The sequence below is a fragment of the Antechinus flavipes genome, chromosome 4 (assembly GCF_016432865.1).
Source record: "Antechinus flavipes isolate AdamAnt ecotype Samford, QLD, Australia chromosome 4, AdamAnt_v2, whole genome shotgun sequence".
NCBI lineage: Eukaryota > Metazoa > Chordata > Mammalia > Dasyuromorphia > Dasyuridae > Antechinus > Antechinus flavipes.
Genome location: NC_067401.1, coordinates 237,988,522 through 238,005,440, shown reverse-complemented (window position 1 = coordinate 238,005,440; position 16,919 = coordinate 237,988,522). Strand labels below are relative to the sequence as shown.

Genomic DNA, 16,919 nt, shown 5'->3' with positions numbered 1-16,919 from the left:
TTAGATTACTTCCAAAATATGCTCCAACTCTTTTGAAATTCTGCAATTTTTGTACTCTTCTTCTAAACATTCTTGCCTAGTGGGTAACAATAAAATTATTCTACTTATTTAAATATCTATGAAAACATCACAAAAGTTAAACTATTACTAACCTACTGTGAAAGGTAGAGTCCACTAAAAGAGGCAATCACTTAGCTGGTGAACTGCTAAATAAAATGAGAGTCTCTTAGAAGAATAAAATAAATTTAGTTCCAAATATTCAAATTTTTCATGGAAGTAATTTTATTCATGAGGATAAAAAAAATACTTTAACACAATTAGAGCACAAGTGCTCTGTGCAGGTAAAAGCTTTTTCTTCCTACTTCTTAACATTACCTTAAGAGAGAAGCTATCAATAGCTTCATTCTCCTGAATATCAAGGAGGAGGATTGCAGGAGATCAGGCACAGACATGCAGAAATTCAATAATCCTCAGTAAATCTTCCTTAAAAAAACAATTACTGGGGCAAAGAAATACCATAAGCTGCAGCTAAATTTAGCCTGTCATTATTTTTAGTTTGGAAAAGGACTTTTTTTTTTGAGGGGGAAGGAGAGAACAGGCAGTCAGACCGGGGTCATATAACTTTTAAGTATTAAATGCCTGAAGTCACATTTGAATTCATATACTCCTGACTCCAGGGAAGGTGCTCTATCCACGGCATCATCTAACTCCCCTTTATTTAAAAAAAAATTAATACATGATATAATGGTACAAGTTTATCATTTAATGAAGAAAATATTTTTTAAAATGTCTTTACAAAAAATGTCTTGACAATAAGAAAAAAATTGAATTTAATTCACTAAAGTTTTTCCTAAAATAATGTTTAAATGTTTTCTCAGTTCCACCTAATTTTTTGCAAAGAGTCTGAACTTAATTCTTAATGCCTTTTTGTTGACTGAAATCAAAAATCTTAAACTTATTTTTAAGAAGAGGGAGGTTGAATGAATCAACTAAATCATACCATCCCCATTTCAAATAAATGATAAAACATGGTATCTTGATACTTTAATCAAGTGAAAATCAATTAATCATAGCTTTCAGATTAATCAAATGAATGAAAAAAGTCCTTAATTAACGATAGTGACTTTTTGACATGAAACATGTCTAGAATCTAAAGGAGTTTTTAGTTTCCTTTGCTGGATCTTTGTTCAGTTAACCATCATATTGGAACAGGTTAAGAAACCATTAAAATTCTTTGGTTAAAGGAATACTTTGTAAATTTTGAAAACTTCTGATCTTTCTCCATCCTAATAGTGTCTCCAGAACTGTATGACAGTGCCTGCATTGGAAGCCAAGGAATTGATAACGATTCAAAGCTCTACAAAGAGCCCAACAGAAAACAACATATAAGGAAACATCTTGAAGATTCCAAGCAAAAAGACTTTCAGGAGTTCTAAATTATTCCTCTACCACATTCTCTAAACCTGAACTCACTTTTCCCTAAATTCTGTTTTGGTGGGAAAGTTTGTTCGACTTTTAGGGATATGTTTTATAGAAAATGCAGCAACTGTACCACCACAGTAAAATATTCCTTTCTAAAAGTTACTAAGTTTGGATGATTAACTGATAATTTTGAGGATTGTAAACAAAGCAGAAAGAGGCTTTGATTAAAAAGCCTTAGAGGAGGAGAGATGTAGCTAGCTATTCTTCCTAAATTTGGGGACCCTAACGCATCAGTGTAATTAGAAGCTGTGATAAGAACCCTCAGAATTAGTATGTGCTTCATAAATAAAGAACCTGAAAATCAATCAATAAGCATTTATTAAATGTCAGGTATTCTGCTAAGGTCTAGGGATACAAAGAAAGGTAAAAATATAGTCCTTATCCTCAAGGAGCTCACATTCTAATGATTTTAAGTAACTAGTTCAAGGTAAAAAAGATCTTGCTGACCTGAGATTAAACAACCAGTTTTCCTGATTTTTATTCTTCATGTAATATTGTGTAACATCCAATTTCTGAGAATCCCTTTGTAATATGGTTTAAACATACAGAACTGAAGTTGAAAGCCCATCCATGTCAGAGGTAGCCTTGTACTGTAGGAAGTTATTCTTTTGAGTACATATAATTCAGATTACGGTATATATGAAGTCATGTGATAGTGATATTCTATTATACTTATATAGAAAGCTTATATGGTCTTGGCAGGAAAAAAAGATTTATTTTGTTTGTAAACATAATTTGTATTAGCTTATGAAATTTAAGGTCTTAGAGAGCTGCCTAGAGATTAAATGACTCCCTCAGAACAACACAGCCAGTATATCAGACTTGGATTCAAGTCTTCACAGCTTTAAGGACAGCCTTCTATTTATTACACCAGGATAAATCTAAGTAGAATTCAAATATTCCAAATTCCAAGTAAAAACAACCCCAATAACCCACCATTGTATAATAATAAGAATAAAATGATACATACATATATATGCTACTTTATAGCATTTCTCTTATCAAGGATGAAGAAAAAATTTTAATATAATAATCGATTCTTATAATAAAAGTAATAAAACAATAATTTAACTAAATTATTATTTATAACATAAATAGAAAATATAAATAATTAAAATAATAAAAATAATTTAAATACAATAACTGATTCTTATACCAAAACCAAACAAGTTTGACCTATGGACTAAATTGACTTTAGAATTTCAAATAGTGTTATCAATGCAATACAATTTCAAACTATCAAACTTCCAGTGACAAAACTAGGTATATAGCCAGTAAAGATATTTTTATGTAAGGATCACTTTAAAAAAATTCAGTCTTAAGTCCAGCAGATTTTTTAATGTTCCCCCCCTCATTCCATCACTTTCCCTCCAAAATAAGTTAATAACTCTAAAGTAAGAAGAGACAAACCCAAACTACAATTAAAAAACATACATACAAAAATGGTAGCCAACTTTAGGATATGAATACCATTTGAAATATCAAATATGGAATATAAAGAAAAGGTATTTGAAAAGAAGGAAAGAAAAACTGATTATAGCATCTTCCAAGTCAAATCTCTTTATATTACTTTTAAGCATTATTATTAAGGTAGCTAATTTACGTATGAAAATACAAAGAAACACTAAAGTCAAGTCATATATCGGAAATGCTTAGTTTCTTACTGTAAAAACAAACCAAAACAGCAACAAAAAAATAAGTCTAAAACATATATATGATTTCTGTATTATCTATACCACTACTCTCTCCCATTAGTACAGGTAACAATAAATTGCATAAGGATTTTAAACATCGGAAATGCTTAGTTTCTTACTGTAAAAACAAACCAAAACAGCAACAAAAAAATAAGTCTAAAACAAAATTGGTTAAATACTGGACAGAACTGTTAACAGGGAAAACTTTCTAAATAATGACAATTAATAACACCAACTATAGATAATCAAATATTTATCCATGAAAAATAATTTTAAAAAATCAACCTATTACTCTTTGAGAAAAATTATCTCAAATTACCTGAATAAAAATGAAAATCTTTTCCTTTCAAAATACATTTCAATAATGCAATTACATGTAACATACTAAACTACAACCAAATGTTAGATGATGTTATAAACTGGATTTAATACTAAAATAAAAGTATTTTCTGACCAATTTAAGGTTTAATTTCAATAAGATAAACATCTTTTCATTTTAGAGAAAAAACCACAATATTTTTGAAATGTTCAATTAAATTATGAATCAAATATAGTTTGAATAGGTGACAAAATAATTAAATGATTCTTAAGTCCAAAATATACCTTTACTTCTTCACATAATTCGGTAAGGCGAACTTCTACATCTATTTTTTCTGAAAAAAAAAATTAAAGCATAGAAAGATGAAATATTTTAGTGTTAAAATTTAGCATTATTCTGCAAATAACACAGCTAAATTATCTTCTCATATAAGTAATGGTAAGGAATTTCCAGGCTAGATTTGAATAGTTAAGTAAATATAGATCATAATTTACCATTTTCATAGGGACATTAACTATTTCAATTCAGTAAATAATCATTTTTTGAAATTACTGCTCTAGGATAAAGTATAATAGTATTTTTAAAAAGCTAAAAATGCCATAAAAATATAATACTCACATAGTAATTAGTTCAACTTCAGTCCAAAGTTACCATTCTGTTATGCATCATAATGTATATCTTGAAAAATTTTAATGAATTGAATCATACTTAAAATGGAATACTATATTATTTAAGGAGAACGTGATAAATCCTTTTAAATATTTTCTAATTCCATCTTTTATCAATTACACACACACACATCATACATACATACAGATATGTGTGTGTGTGTGTGTGTGTGTGTGTGTGTGTGTGTGTTACACATCAAGGATTCTTGGAGGCATATCTGTACCATAATCCAAATTTGTATGTTATACGTTATAAACCCCTGGATGAAAGCAGACTGAATTAAAGTACTTTTAACATGAACTTCATAAAATACTTTTTAAATGAAGAAAAATGAAACATAAAAATTTCTTCATTTTTTTTCTCTCAGAAGAAGTTAAACTTGCTTATTATATGGTGATACATATTTTTTACTGACTTCATACCTGTGAAACTAAAACAATATATTTAGTTTCTGTGAAAGATGAAAAAAAATTAAGCCAAATTACAAACCTAATACATAAATTTAACAGGTAGTGGTTATCTAATTTAACCACTACTATTGGCTTGTTTACTCATTTTCAGTAATGGGAAATTTCCTACCTCAAAACAGTCTACAATGTTTATTCCATCATTAAAATAATTCCTAATACAATGAATTTAGAAATTGTTATGAAATGATTGCTGTGAATACAACTAAATCAATACATTCAAGAGACAAAGCTTTCATTGGTAATTATAGATGATGAATATTTGTATAATACTTATATTCAAAAATTGCTTTACAAATTTTATACTTAATTTGATACATTATTCCATTTGACAGCCTTACTGGTAAAATGATACTAAAGCAAGGAAACCTAATACTTTTGTTTTAGAAGTTTAAATAATGGTATCCCCTCAAATGAAGTCAAAAGGTGTTGATAAAGTTGGTGACTCTTACTATTTTTCATTTGTCTCTATGTAATACCGATCATTTTCTATGTTGACAATGACTAACAGAAATAATGCTTTGAAAATATAGAGCAGTTTTGATTCTTAAATTCAGATCTTTAAAAAACAAATCCACTTAATTTTAAGACAACAGTCTCTATTTAAATTCAATTAAAGATTTTAAAATCAGTGGTATCAAACTTAAATAGAAAAAGGGGGGACCCTCTAAATCATACAGCAGGATGCATAGTGACTTGGAAAACCAAATATTAACATTATATCCATTCAAATACAAATATCTATATATTTTATTTATTTTCCAAAATATTTCCCAATTATATTTTATTCTGCTTTAGGCTATACGTGGGATTGTTGTGGGCCCCAGTCCATTTTGGATATTTTGACACCTCTATTTTAAATTTATTGCTTCAGTTAAGAAAATTGTTAATTAAGGTATGTTTTAAATTATTTTCTCTTTGTTCTTCACTGGTTTTAATTTAACAAAAGCATCTTTTTTTAGTCTAAGCCTCAAGTTAAATCAAATTAATATGGGAATGTTCTATGTTGGCTCATAATATAAACTGAAAAACTACCAATTCTAAATTAATGGATCAAAGCCTTAATTTAAGATTTCATGAAAATAAAGGAAATTAGTTGGATACAATGACACAGAATATGAATATATTTATTTTGATAATAAAGACATTGGGAAGTATCTGGTCAAAATTTCTAAAAATGTATTTATATACATATAAAGAATAATAATATGATAAATGTTTATAGATATTTTATGAGATGAAATTGTCATAAAAATGATGCTTAAAGAAAATATATTTATTAGAACTTCACCTTTTGTTCTTATTCCTTCTACCCTACATTATATTCGGAAATCCTGTTAACTTTTAGCTGCTTCAATGAAATGGGACCAATTTAAACATAACTGAGCTAACTTTTGGCAGGGGAATCATGTGAAAAGGTCTGGTTGTCCTTTTATTTAATTTTTATTTGTTTTTTAATGAACAGATTAATAAGAATCAAATATTTTTAAAGGGAAAAAAAGTATATTGAACTGTAGGACATTTTCAGTTTTGTATGACAGAAATTACTTGTTTGATATAAAAACTCTTTAAAATATTTCACACAGATGTTAAACTACTATTACCATTATTTGCTTATTGAACTGAATTGTAAATGTCTTTGAAACATAAAATTAGAATTTTGTCATTTTAATTTTTAAGAGTAAATTTTTATTTCTTATATAACATAGAATAATTACTTTTGAATTGGAGTAATATTACATTAAAATATAACTCAAACTCAAGTTAATTCAAAGTGTTCTCATTTATTTCTGTCATGAAGATTAGATTTTTTCCCCCCACTTTTTAAAAATAATGGAATTTACTCAAAGCTAAGGTGAACTTATTCTGAGAAAAATTAAGTTTAGTTCAGTTTTGGCAGTATAGATGTTATCTAAAATGAGTTTTTTAATGCCTTTTAGTTATCACATGGTAGCTCCATTCTTCAACACAATTTGTGACTACTATCTAGAAAGAAGTACTTACAGAACGCTGAAAAGGACACTAGAAGATTCTTAAGGACAGCCTTTTTATATTTACCATTTTATAGTTTAAAATAAGAAATTTAGCTAATTCTGCCCTTTGGATATCTGATTCAAATTGAGAAAGTTATATGGATCAAAAAATTTCTGATTTATCAAATAACCAAAATCTGTAACTACGAATGGTGGGAACATATTACATTGTATATAAAATTATCATAATAATTTAAAACGAGAATTTCTATTACTAAAAATTCTATGAGATTACTTATTCTGCATTAAAAACATACCTATATTTGTGTCTTTCTGGTTTCGTGGACATTTTCTTCCAAGAAGGCGCTCGTAAAGGACGTGCATGCTGGCCTTGGCTAGTTATAAGGATTGTACACATGACTAGTTACTATACTCCTTTTTTCAATGTAATTTATTAGAATTTGCCTATAAGTTAGTAATAAATGTTATAACTGCTCTCATGCTGTAGTTAGATTAGAACTTAAATAAAGCAGAGTCCAATGGTTAAATTAATAAGCATATTAAATGTGTAAATTAAGGATGACATTGAAACCTAAAGCTTGGTACTTATTTCAATTTAGATCTCTTTAAAATTTAAGAGACATTTGATCAAAAAAACTCAATTTTGTTTATATGTAACTATATTCATTTTCAAATGAACAAGTGTTATAAATGAACACCTATTAGTAGGCATAGTGCTAAGTATAGACAAAAAAAACAAAAAAAACAAAAAAAAATTTGCTTTCCTTAAGGAACTTAAAAGAAGTTAAAAGTTGGTAGGAGCCTCACAGTCTAATCCTATTCATTCACTTGACACTGAGGCCCAGAGAAATCACACCCTTACTCAAAATCAATTAATGATAGTGGGTACTATTCTCTAGTCCACTTACTCACCACTTTTAAATTAGATGTCAATCAAAAAAAAATACATCATTGTGGTGAAAGTAAAAATGCAAAAAAGAAAAAAGAAATCAAAGCATAATTCTAAATATTAGGAATATTTCCACTTTTTAAAAAAACCTCCCTCAAAAAGCTCTGGATAATTTTCCAAACCTTTTTTAAAATTCAGATTTTGAAATACTTACAAATTGGAAAACTCATGGGAAAAAGGAAAAGAAAATCCAAGTTTTAGAAAAAAATAAATTCAATATTTTAAAAATAAAAAACAACTATACATATCTATTTAAAAACTGGTTTTATAGAGTATTAGAATTATATTGTTACATGTATTTTATTTTTGGAAAAAAATAATTATTTAAGTCTATGTATAGCTAATTACTTTTATCTTAAACAGTGAATAAAACTTTTTTAGAAACCTATTTAAAAGATGCATGCAAAAGAGATTAAAAATTCACAAGAAAAATGGCTATGTCAAGAAATAGCAAAGAAAGATTTAAGAAAAACAAAACATTGCCAATAAATATTTACTGAACACAAACTATTAAAAAATCTTGGAAAATAAAAAGCAAATCTTATGCTATAAATCATACATCAGTACTTATGTGGATTCAAAAGATTTTTAAAAATTATCTTTTACCAAGACTGAGGGTTTTATGATAAATCATTTAAAATGCATAATTAGAAATAAACTTGATTAATATTTGAGATTGTATCCTGAGTTGAATTATGAGATGTTTTTAGATTAACTGTGGTAATTTCCATTAAACTTTATCCAAAAATAAAAATAAATAACAGAAAAAAAACTCTACTATGTATATTTTTACTAAGAGGAAACAGCAAGTACAAATAAAAAAACAAAAACCATTTCATTTTGGGAGAATTTAAGGGACTGATACTTTTTCTATTTGAAATACATTTTTTGTCCCTAAAAAAACAGTTATGAGTACTCTGTGACTCAACTTTTTTTAAATTGGCTATTGTTGGCAAATGTAATTTTCTGAGTTAAAATGTAAATAATTTTCTTTTTTAAACATCTACTGCATTAAAATTATGTTAGTAACTTGAATTAGTTAAAATATAATTTTGTTTTAAAATCTCTATTACAATATCGATTCAACATAAAAAAGTCCAGGTGATTATAATCTAGTTCTTTGAAGAAAATAGACACTTTCCATTATTTTTCTACATGTAGAATTTGTCCAAAGAACACATTCAGATGTTTTAAATAGAGGGCAAAATAAGGAAGCAGTTTGTCCAGATAATAAATGGCCTAAAATATAATAATCCTTTTACATTATTCTTTTTTCATTCTGAGGAATAATATATTAGCAAGAAGAAATATTTATTATCACATACACATGGGATATATGTGTGCACAAGTATTTTAAACTTTTGAAAGTCAATGTAATCAAAAACCAATTTGCCTGATTTTTTCCTCCAGGGAACTGGTGAATTTTTTTTTTTTTTTTTTTTTTTTGGTGTATATAATTCAAATGCCTGTGACATTATAAAGTCAAAGACAAGCTACACAGTATTTGCCATTTCCAAAGTAACAAACTAACGGTGAACCAAAAAGTTGGATTTATAAAAGAGTTCAATGATTCAGTAATGATTCATTAAATATATTTATAGTTTATCTATCTAAAAAACTCAAAACAACAGCAAAAAACCCCATCTAAAACAGGCAATTGTAAAAAATAGATTTCTTTTTTGACATTAAATTTTATTTTCATTTTTTCTTTTCTTCTTAACTTTAGATGTAATTTCAAATGAAGAATTTTCACATATGTGAAATGATATCTGCTCATTTCACAGACAGCATTACATATTAAAAGATTAATGTATTTAAAAGAATAGGCAGAAAATATGATGTAACCAAATTAACAGTAATCAAAATGGAAGCTCTCTTCAAAAGAAGTTAACAAAATTAAAAATGTTTAAATTACTTAATTTACTAATTTTTATTATGTCAAAATTAAAAATCCAACATAACACCAAAATGTTAACTTTTAATCCCAATAGATATGTTTGTGTATACTGTGTATATGCATACGCATTTTACACATATCTATGCATACAAATATTTAATGAAATCATATGTTTGCTTATTGGTAACCTACAACTCTTAAGCACTATTTAGATAATATTCATAATCCCACAAATTTAGAGCAAGTCATTTGAAATCAGTTTTTTTAAAGTTGTTTCAGATGCTTACAAAATTACACATTCTATTAAATATTTTTGGTGGACCTTTAATTTGTTTCCATAATATTACTTAATAATAATAGTAAGTAATAGTACTGTTTTTATTTTTACATTAATACAAAGGACAATTACTACTTTTTGTTTTTATGTGTCAAAATAATCACTTAAAAAGTAGCACTAAAAAGTATTTTTTCTTAAAAGACTGTAAAATACTTCTGAACCACACATTCAGATTGAATAGTTTAGAGAGAAATATTTTCATTTATGAATGGTTTGCATGTGAAAAGTATAGCAATGTGTCTTCATAATTAACAATACAACAATATAGAAAAGATTTGGAAGTACAGAAAAAGATCGTATTACTTCCAACATACCCAAATCTATTCTGTGACAAGAGGGAAGCTCTTGTGTTACCATTAGGAAGTAGCTGTGTAATCCCTGGAATGCTAGCAGCAAACTGGCACAAAGTGTATAATGGAAATTGTAGGCATGATGTAAGAAGGATTCTGCAATCATGAAACTGCATCCCTAAACAAAAATATTAAGACAAAATATTACTACCTCAAAAACCTAAAAAAAACCTCTTAAATCTAAACCATAATTAAACCATAACTAAGGTAAAGCTTAATACAACTGTTCTTTTAAAAATAAGTCATTTAAGCATATTAAATATGGCTCAATTGATTAAACTGAATAATACTGAAACAATCTTCATTTATTTAATTTAAGCACAAATTTTTTTAATCTTGCCTGTAAAAATTATTTTATTAGAATTATTATTACTACTTTTGGGAACCAGAGGGAACATCTGAACTAACTGGGCCTGCATTTTGATTGGCTATGATTCATTACCTCATTACTTCCTAAGATTTTTATCAAATTTGTTATCTATAAAGATACACAGTATGCCATATATAAGTGCTTAATAATATTATTGACTAATGTCATCTTTTTTTGGAGGGAGTTTCTGCTGAATGAACATATAATGTTTGAGGGTCTATCTTTAATTCTGCTGAGAGTAGAATATTGAGGGGGGGTAATTTTCTCTAAAAGCATTTTCATTAGGCTGTTAAGGTTTTGCTAACAGAACGAGAAATAATTGTGGAAAGGATAAATCTAGGAGATTGTCAAAATTTTCTTTTGTTAAGTATATATTGTAAACTAGTCGTAAGGTTTTATTTCACTTTTGACAATCAGAATATGGAATCATCTGATAGTTTCTAAACTTTCCCTTTTAATTGCAAGAGTCCTTTAAAAGATTCAATCCCCAAAGTGACTCTAATTATCCAAAATTCTACAGTTTACTGAAAAAAAATACTGGTTCATATTCCATTTTCCTGAAATAAAAAAGAGAAAAAAAAATAAATATACTATAGTCTTACATCTGGAGTTAACTGTTTTGAGTAGTTATTACCAAAGACCACACTTTCAAGAGAAGGAATCACAGAATCCTTGTTTTGTGCTGGTGCATTCCTATTTAACCACGTATTCTTCACTGGACGAGGAAAGCTGAAGGAACAATTATTTTTAAATTATTGATTTTTTTTTTAAACAAGCAGCCTAAATTCAACTAAATATATACTAAATAAAGTCTTATGAAAATAAAAATTCATGTAAAGGGCAACATTTCTATAGATTTTTATTTCTACTAATGCATTTTAAAGATAATTTTATAATTATTCCTAGAGGTTAAAGAAGAATGAGGCTGAAAAAGATTACAAGTATTTCTGTACTCAAGACAAAGATTCTCAAAAGTATTGTTATTCTCCTCTGGTGATGAATGTATACATAATTCAGATAGTGGACAAAAAAAATAATAGAAGGGGAACCTGACAAAATTGAACCTGACATGTCAGTTCAGTTATTTTTTAAAAAGAAATGCTGTGAGGATGAATAGTAGTACTCAAATTAAGTAGTTCACAATTACCTAAATATTTACATAATTATTCTGATGTGGCCCAAAATTTATGGAGTTAGGATCGATAATTTAAATATTATAGGAGGAAAAACATTTGATGTACTTGGTATCTTAGTTTCTCAAGAAATAGAGATAATTTCATAAGATCATAGAATCAGAGATGTAGAGCTGGAAGGGACTTTTATGATTTACACCCACAGCTGGGATATTTTAAGCCTTGACAAAATGTCTACAAATTCTTTTAGGCACTATTTGAACAATTCTTTAGTCAAAGAAGACATGGTAGCACAAATCCTCTATAAAAAATCTCTCTGTATAAAGAAAATGACCATTTAAAAATAATTCTACTATTTTTATTACATATTGTTGTGTGAGATAATGATAACTGATATTTATTAAATTAATGCACTTACACAATTTGAAGAAAGTAAGGGGAAAAGAAATCAAAATTGTCATAAGCAACAAGCACATTTTATATGCAAAAAGAAATTTGAATTTTGCAAAAATAAAAATGTTATTATCTTAGAAAATAAGAGATCTTCAAGTCAACTGTAAATTCCATTTCCTGCCAAATATCTTTCTTTTTTTTTTAAATTTAAATTTTATTTTATTTAATAATAACTTTGTATTGACAGAATCCATGCCAGGGTAATTTTTTACAACATTATCCCTTGCACTCGCTTATGTTTCGTTTTTTCCCCTCCCTCCCTCTACCCCCCCCCCCAAGATGGCAAGCAGTCCTATATATGTTAAATATGTCTGCCAAATATCTTTCAAAATTAAGTATTAGTATGACTGTTTTTAGAAAAACTGGATTAAAATAACTTACTAAAGAAAAAGAAATAGATCATGTGCAAGCCAGGCATATCAGAAAATCCTGAAATTACTTACTTTAAATAATTAAGTGAATTAATATCTATTTGAGTTTAATGGCATTAATTTAATTTTCCCTATATTACAACAAAAATAAAACAAAGCGAAATGCTCAAACTCTTTTTGCTATGATTGAAAGAAAAATCTATAATAAATAAATTTAGGAAAAAACTTGTTGGAACATTTAGAACTAGGAATATTACCTTTAACATGACCTTGGACCAATACCATCAGCAAAAAGCTTTGCCATTAATTTTGTCCTGCTGCTTCTTGCCAACCTCCCAACTTGATTTATAAATAAGTAGAGCAAAATGAGAGAAAAATTCTGCATTCATAGTAAGGACAATTCTAGCAACAGATAGGAAACTTCATAGAAGTTACTGAGGGTAGCAACATTAGCTATTAAAGGCACCCCACCTTTTCCTCTAGCCAATAAGCAAAACCAACAGTTCATCCTCCTGGCATATGAGTCAGAGCCAAAGAATCTTCTTTCAATAGTCCATGTTTAAATAAGCTATCCTTTTTTTTCTTACTAGTCTGGCAAAAACTGCTATACTGCAAGAGGAAAGCACATGTTTAACTAAAATCAGAGTGATCTGGTTAATAATGGAAATTGTAGACAAGATGTAAGAAGGATTCTGCAATCATGAAACTGCATCCCTATATTTCACTACTTAATGAAAGCCACCAAAATGAGCATGAGGGATAATCTATGTAGTAATTAAGTGAGATACTATGCTTGCATTATTCATATAGTCTTATAGTGAGTTTGGAAAACTGGAGTTTCTAGGTAAGGGTTTCTTCTATAAAAAGAAGTTCAAAGTAGCATACAATTAAAAAAAAAATGAAAACTTCCATTATGAACATCAAATAGTTGTAATGTAGGTTTGTAAAAGTAAATATAAAAAAAGAGGATGATGACATCAAGAAGTTAAATCTTTCAGGATCTTTATAGTTTTAACTTTTATGCTGGGTAAATTCCGTTCATAGATATGAAACAATTTTAATAGATTGTTTTAACTTGAGAGTAATTTATCCCTACTTAAAAATTAGCAATTTTTTCATAAAATCATAGTTTTACAGATGGAAGAGCTCTTACAAGTCACTTAATCCAACTCCTTTATTGTATAGATGAGGAATTAAAACAAACAGTGGTTGAATGACTAGTTGAGAGTCATATAGCTAATAAGTTTTTATGACTCCAAGTCCAATGCCCTATCTACTATACCACACTGCCTCTAATGGTACATCATCTTTTAAATAATTCAAGAAATAAAATAATCCAATAGAAATGAAAATAGGAAGAACCTAAGTTTAATAATTAGGAGCAAAAAAAACATCACCATGGATATACAAATCTGAACAGGATAACTAGGAATTGCTGAAATAATCCTTCTGACATAATGAATATTATTCAAAAGTTTACCATAGTACACAATGACTAATTTTAGTCTTCATAACTAGAAAAATACATGAAATAGAAAGGGTTTAGCAAAGAATTTTTAAGACCAAAATTTTGGAAAATCAAAATATTATCCAGGCAAAAGTTAAAAAAGCTGGAATTATTTAGTCTAAAGATAGGAGGAAAGAATGATAAAAATTTAATAGCTAAAATATATAAAGGGCTTATATGTAATAGATGCATACAAACAGAACAAGGGGAAAATGGTCTTTTACTGCAGCTTTAAGATTCAGACATAAAATGAATTTCCTGACACTAAAGATTGTCAAACACTCGACTGGGTTATTAAAGGAGGTTTTCGAATACTTTTCTCTACACTCTTAAAAAAAACACAATTAAATAGTTCTAATCAAATGAGAATTATATTTTGGCATGATCAAGCTAAAGAATAGGGACATTCACGCAACAACTTTGGTTTGTCCTAAGATCCTACAAATTTTTACTAAAAAATGTTTTGGATAAAGAAATACTATTACATAATATATCTGCTAAAATTTATTATATACTTACTTTATCATAATTTATATTACCACAAATAAATCTGAAAAACTTCTAAACAGTTCTACATTATTACATTATTCTTCAAAGCATTTTTCTTCCTACCAAAAAAACACCCCAAACCAAAACATTGTGACTTAAGGATTCAAGTAAATTTACCTTATTAATGGCTGATGTAGTGCAACCAATGATGCATGGACTGTAACAGACACAACAGAAAGATGGAAATAATCAAACATAACATTAACATGATGATGAAGGCCTCTATGGAGGCTAAAGTGCAGCTTCAATGTTCGGCTACTTATTAGTTGCAAGGAGTTCAAGTCATCTGCCCTATTAAAAGAAAAAAAACAACCGAAAATGTTTGTATATAGGTACAAAAATGGTTTAGAAGATAATATTTCCTAGGTCAGTATAAAATAACAAAAAATAATGAAAAGTAAATATAATATAATCTTAGGGAAAGGTCATTATTACTTTTAAAGACTCTCAACAAATGTTGAAAAATAATTTAAAAAGCAGCACCCAATAATGAGAAAATAAAACTTGTCTCATCACTTTGCTCTCAATATCCATACCATAAGTGTCTTATGTAGCTGTCTCATAATAAGGTATTTCTGGCATTTATGTAACTACAATCAAATTCTATTACACAGAGAGTAGCATGATAATACAATGACAATTAGTATTATAATGTATTACAGGACAAATTCAAGATTGGCAAATTCTTAAAAACATTTCAAATTATTCTTCTGTAAAGAATTCTGTGTCTGTAAAGAATTCTTCTGTAAAGAACTTTGACATATTTTAGTAAAATAGAAAATTTTGATTGAAATGAGATTTTTACCTGTAAAACAGTTTTGGAACAATTTCGAGAAATATGTCCAATTTAGCAGTTAAATAACAATAACTACAAAGACCAGATGATGAACAAAACAACTCTAGAATTTGGTAGAAGTGGTTGTTATGTAGGAACCTGACTTCTTAATGCCATTACAATGAAATTCTCAAGACTGAAATAAATCAGTGATATTTAAGATGGATTAAATGCAGAAAAACCACAATGAAATTCTACAAAAAATGTTTTAGAGTAGCACCTGCAAGACAACAAATAAAAAATAAAACTATTTCATTGAATTTACACTTCTCTCTATATAGCAGTCAAGCAAGTTTAAGTATTTCTAGTAATGACTGGTCTAAAATACATCCCTGATGATTTAGCTGGATAAGCAAGTAAGCATAGTCACTCCTAAATTTCTTATGCAGTTTTAAAAATGAGAATTATAAACTCTGAGAGGAATCAGTGCTGCTCATAAATTCATAAGCTGTAAAGCCTAAAAATAAAGTTAATTTACTGTACTTATAAGGTGTGGGTCAATGTGCTCTGGTAGAAAGAACAATGAATTCTGAGTCCAGAATCCTAGATTCAACTTCTCATTTTTAATTTTTCCTACATATATGACACACGGTAAAGTCACAAACTCTTAATACTTAAATTTCCTCATGAATAAAATGGGGATAAACTCATCAATAATACCCATAAGGGTGATATAAGAATCAAAGCAATGTGTATAAAGTGAGTCAACAACTATTAAATGCACAATAAATCAGATCTTCTTGTGTGGAAAATGGGGATACTATTTATATTATGTTTCCTCAAAACGGTTATTGTGAGAAAAATGCTTTGTAAACTTAAAAGTGGCATTAAAAGGAGAGTTTTCATCTTTAGCATTTCATCACAGCACAGCATAGCATCATCATAGAAATACATAGAGTTCATTTTCCTATACTCTTTCATGTTAAACAATTTTATCATTTAAATTTCATGTAATTTGGGTAGATGTGTGATTATAGCATATTGTTTTCAATTTGGCAGGCTTGGGATCCAAAATTATATTCCCTAATTTATTTTATAAAGGAATTATCATTAGAAAGGAAATGTAGGGAACAAATGTTTATTAAAAGTCTACTATGTGCCAGGCACCATATTAAGCACTTTACAAATATCATGCTGTTTGATCTTCGCAACTACCCTGTAAAGAAGATGCTTTTATTATTCCTGTTTTATTGTTGTGGAAACTGATTTAAAGTGATCTACCCCTGGTAATACAACTAATAAGTATCTGAAGTGGGATTTGAATTCAGATATTTTGGACTCCATATGTAGTGTTCGATCTACTGTGTTACCTAAATATAAAGAAAGAAAAGGGTAATAAAAAAAATTCCCAGTTCTCACTTAATATAACATGTCTAGGTATTTTAATAGTCAACTGTTTTATTTGAATACTTACGAATAATCTGTGTCTGTGAAGTGCAGATCTAAAGATAACAGGAAATTCATTTCATCAAGGGATTCTTCAATCTTAAAAGAAATTAATGACTTATGAAATCCATTTTGAATAGCCATAGAAAATACTGAA

General features: G+C 28.0%; 1 protein-coding gene across 3 annotated transcripts in view; it reads right to left on the bottom strand.

Annotated features, from left to right (window-relative positions):
* Positions 1–16,919, bottom strand: part of FAM135A (family with sequence similarity 135 member A) — a 120,090-nt gene that overhangs the window by 49,420 nt on the left and 53,751 nt on the right. For 2 of the 3 annotated variants that reach the window (XM_051997218.1, XM_051997215.1), the window contains 6 exons: positions 16,791–16,861; positions 14,659–14,832; positions 11,131–11,257; positions 10,123–10,276; positions 6,922–6,999; positions 3,780–3,829 (listed from right to left, as the gene is read on the bottom strand). In XM_051997218.1, the coding sequence (XP_051853178.1) occupies positions 3,780–3,829; positions 6,922–6,999; positions 10,123–10,276; positions 11,131–11,257; positions 14,659–14,832; positions 16,791–16,861 (654 nt within the window). Of the gene's footprint in view, positions 1–152; positions 1,079–3,779; positions 3,830–6,921; positions 7,000–10,122; positions 10,277–11,130; positions 11,258–14,658; positions 14,833–16,790; positions 16,862–16,919 lie in introns of those variants that run through there. The other variant, XM_051997217.1, reaches the window with a different exon arrangement.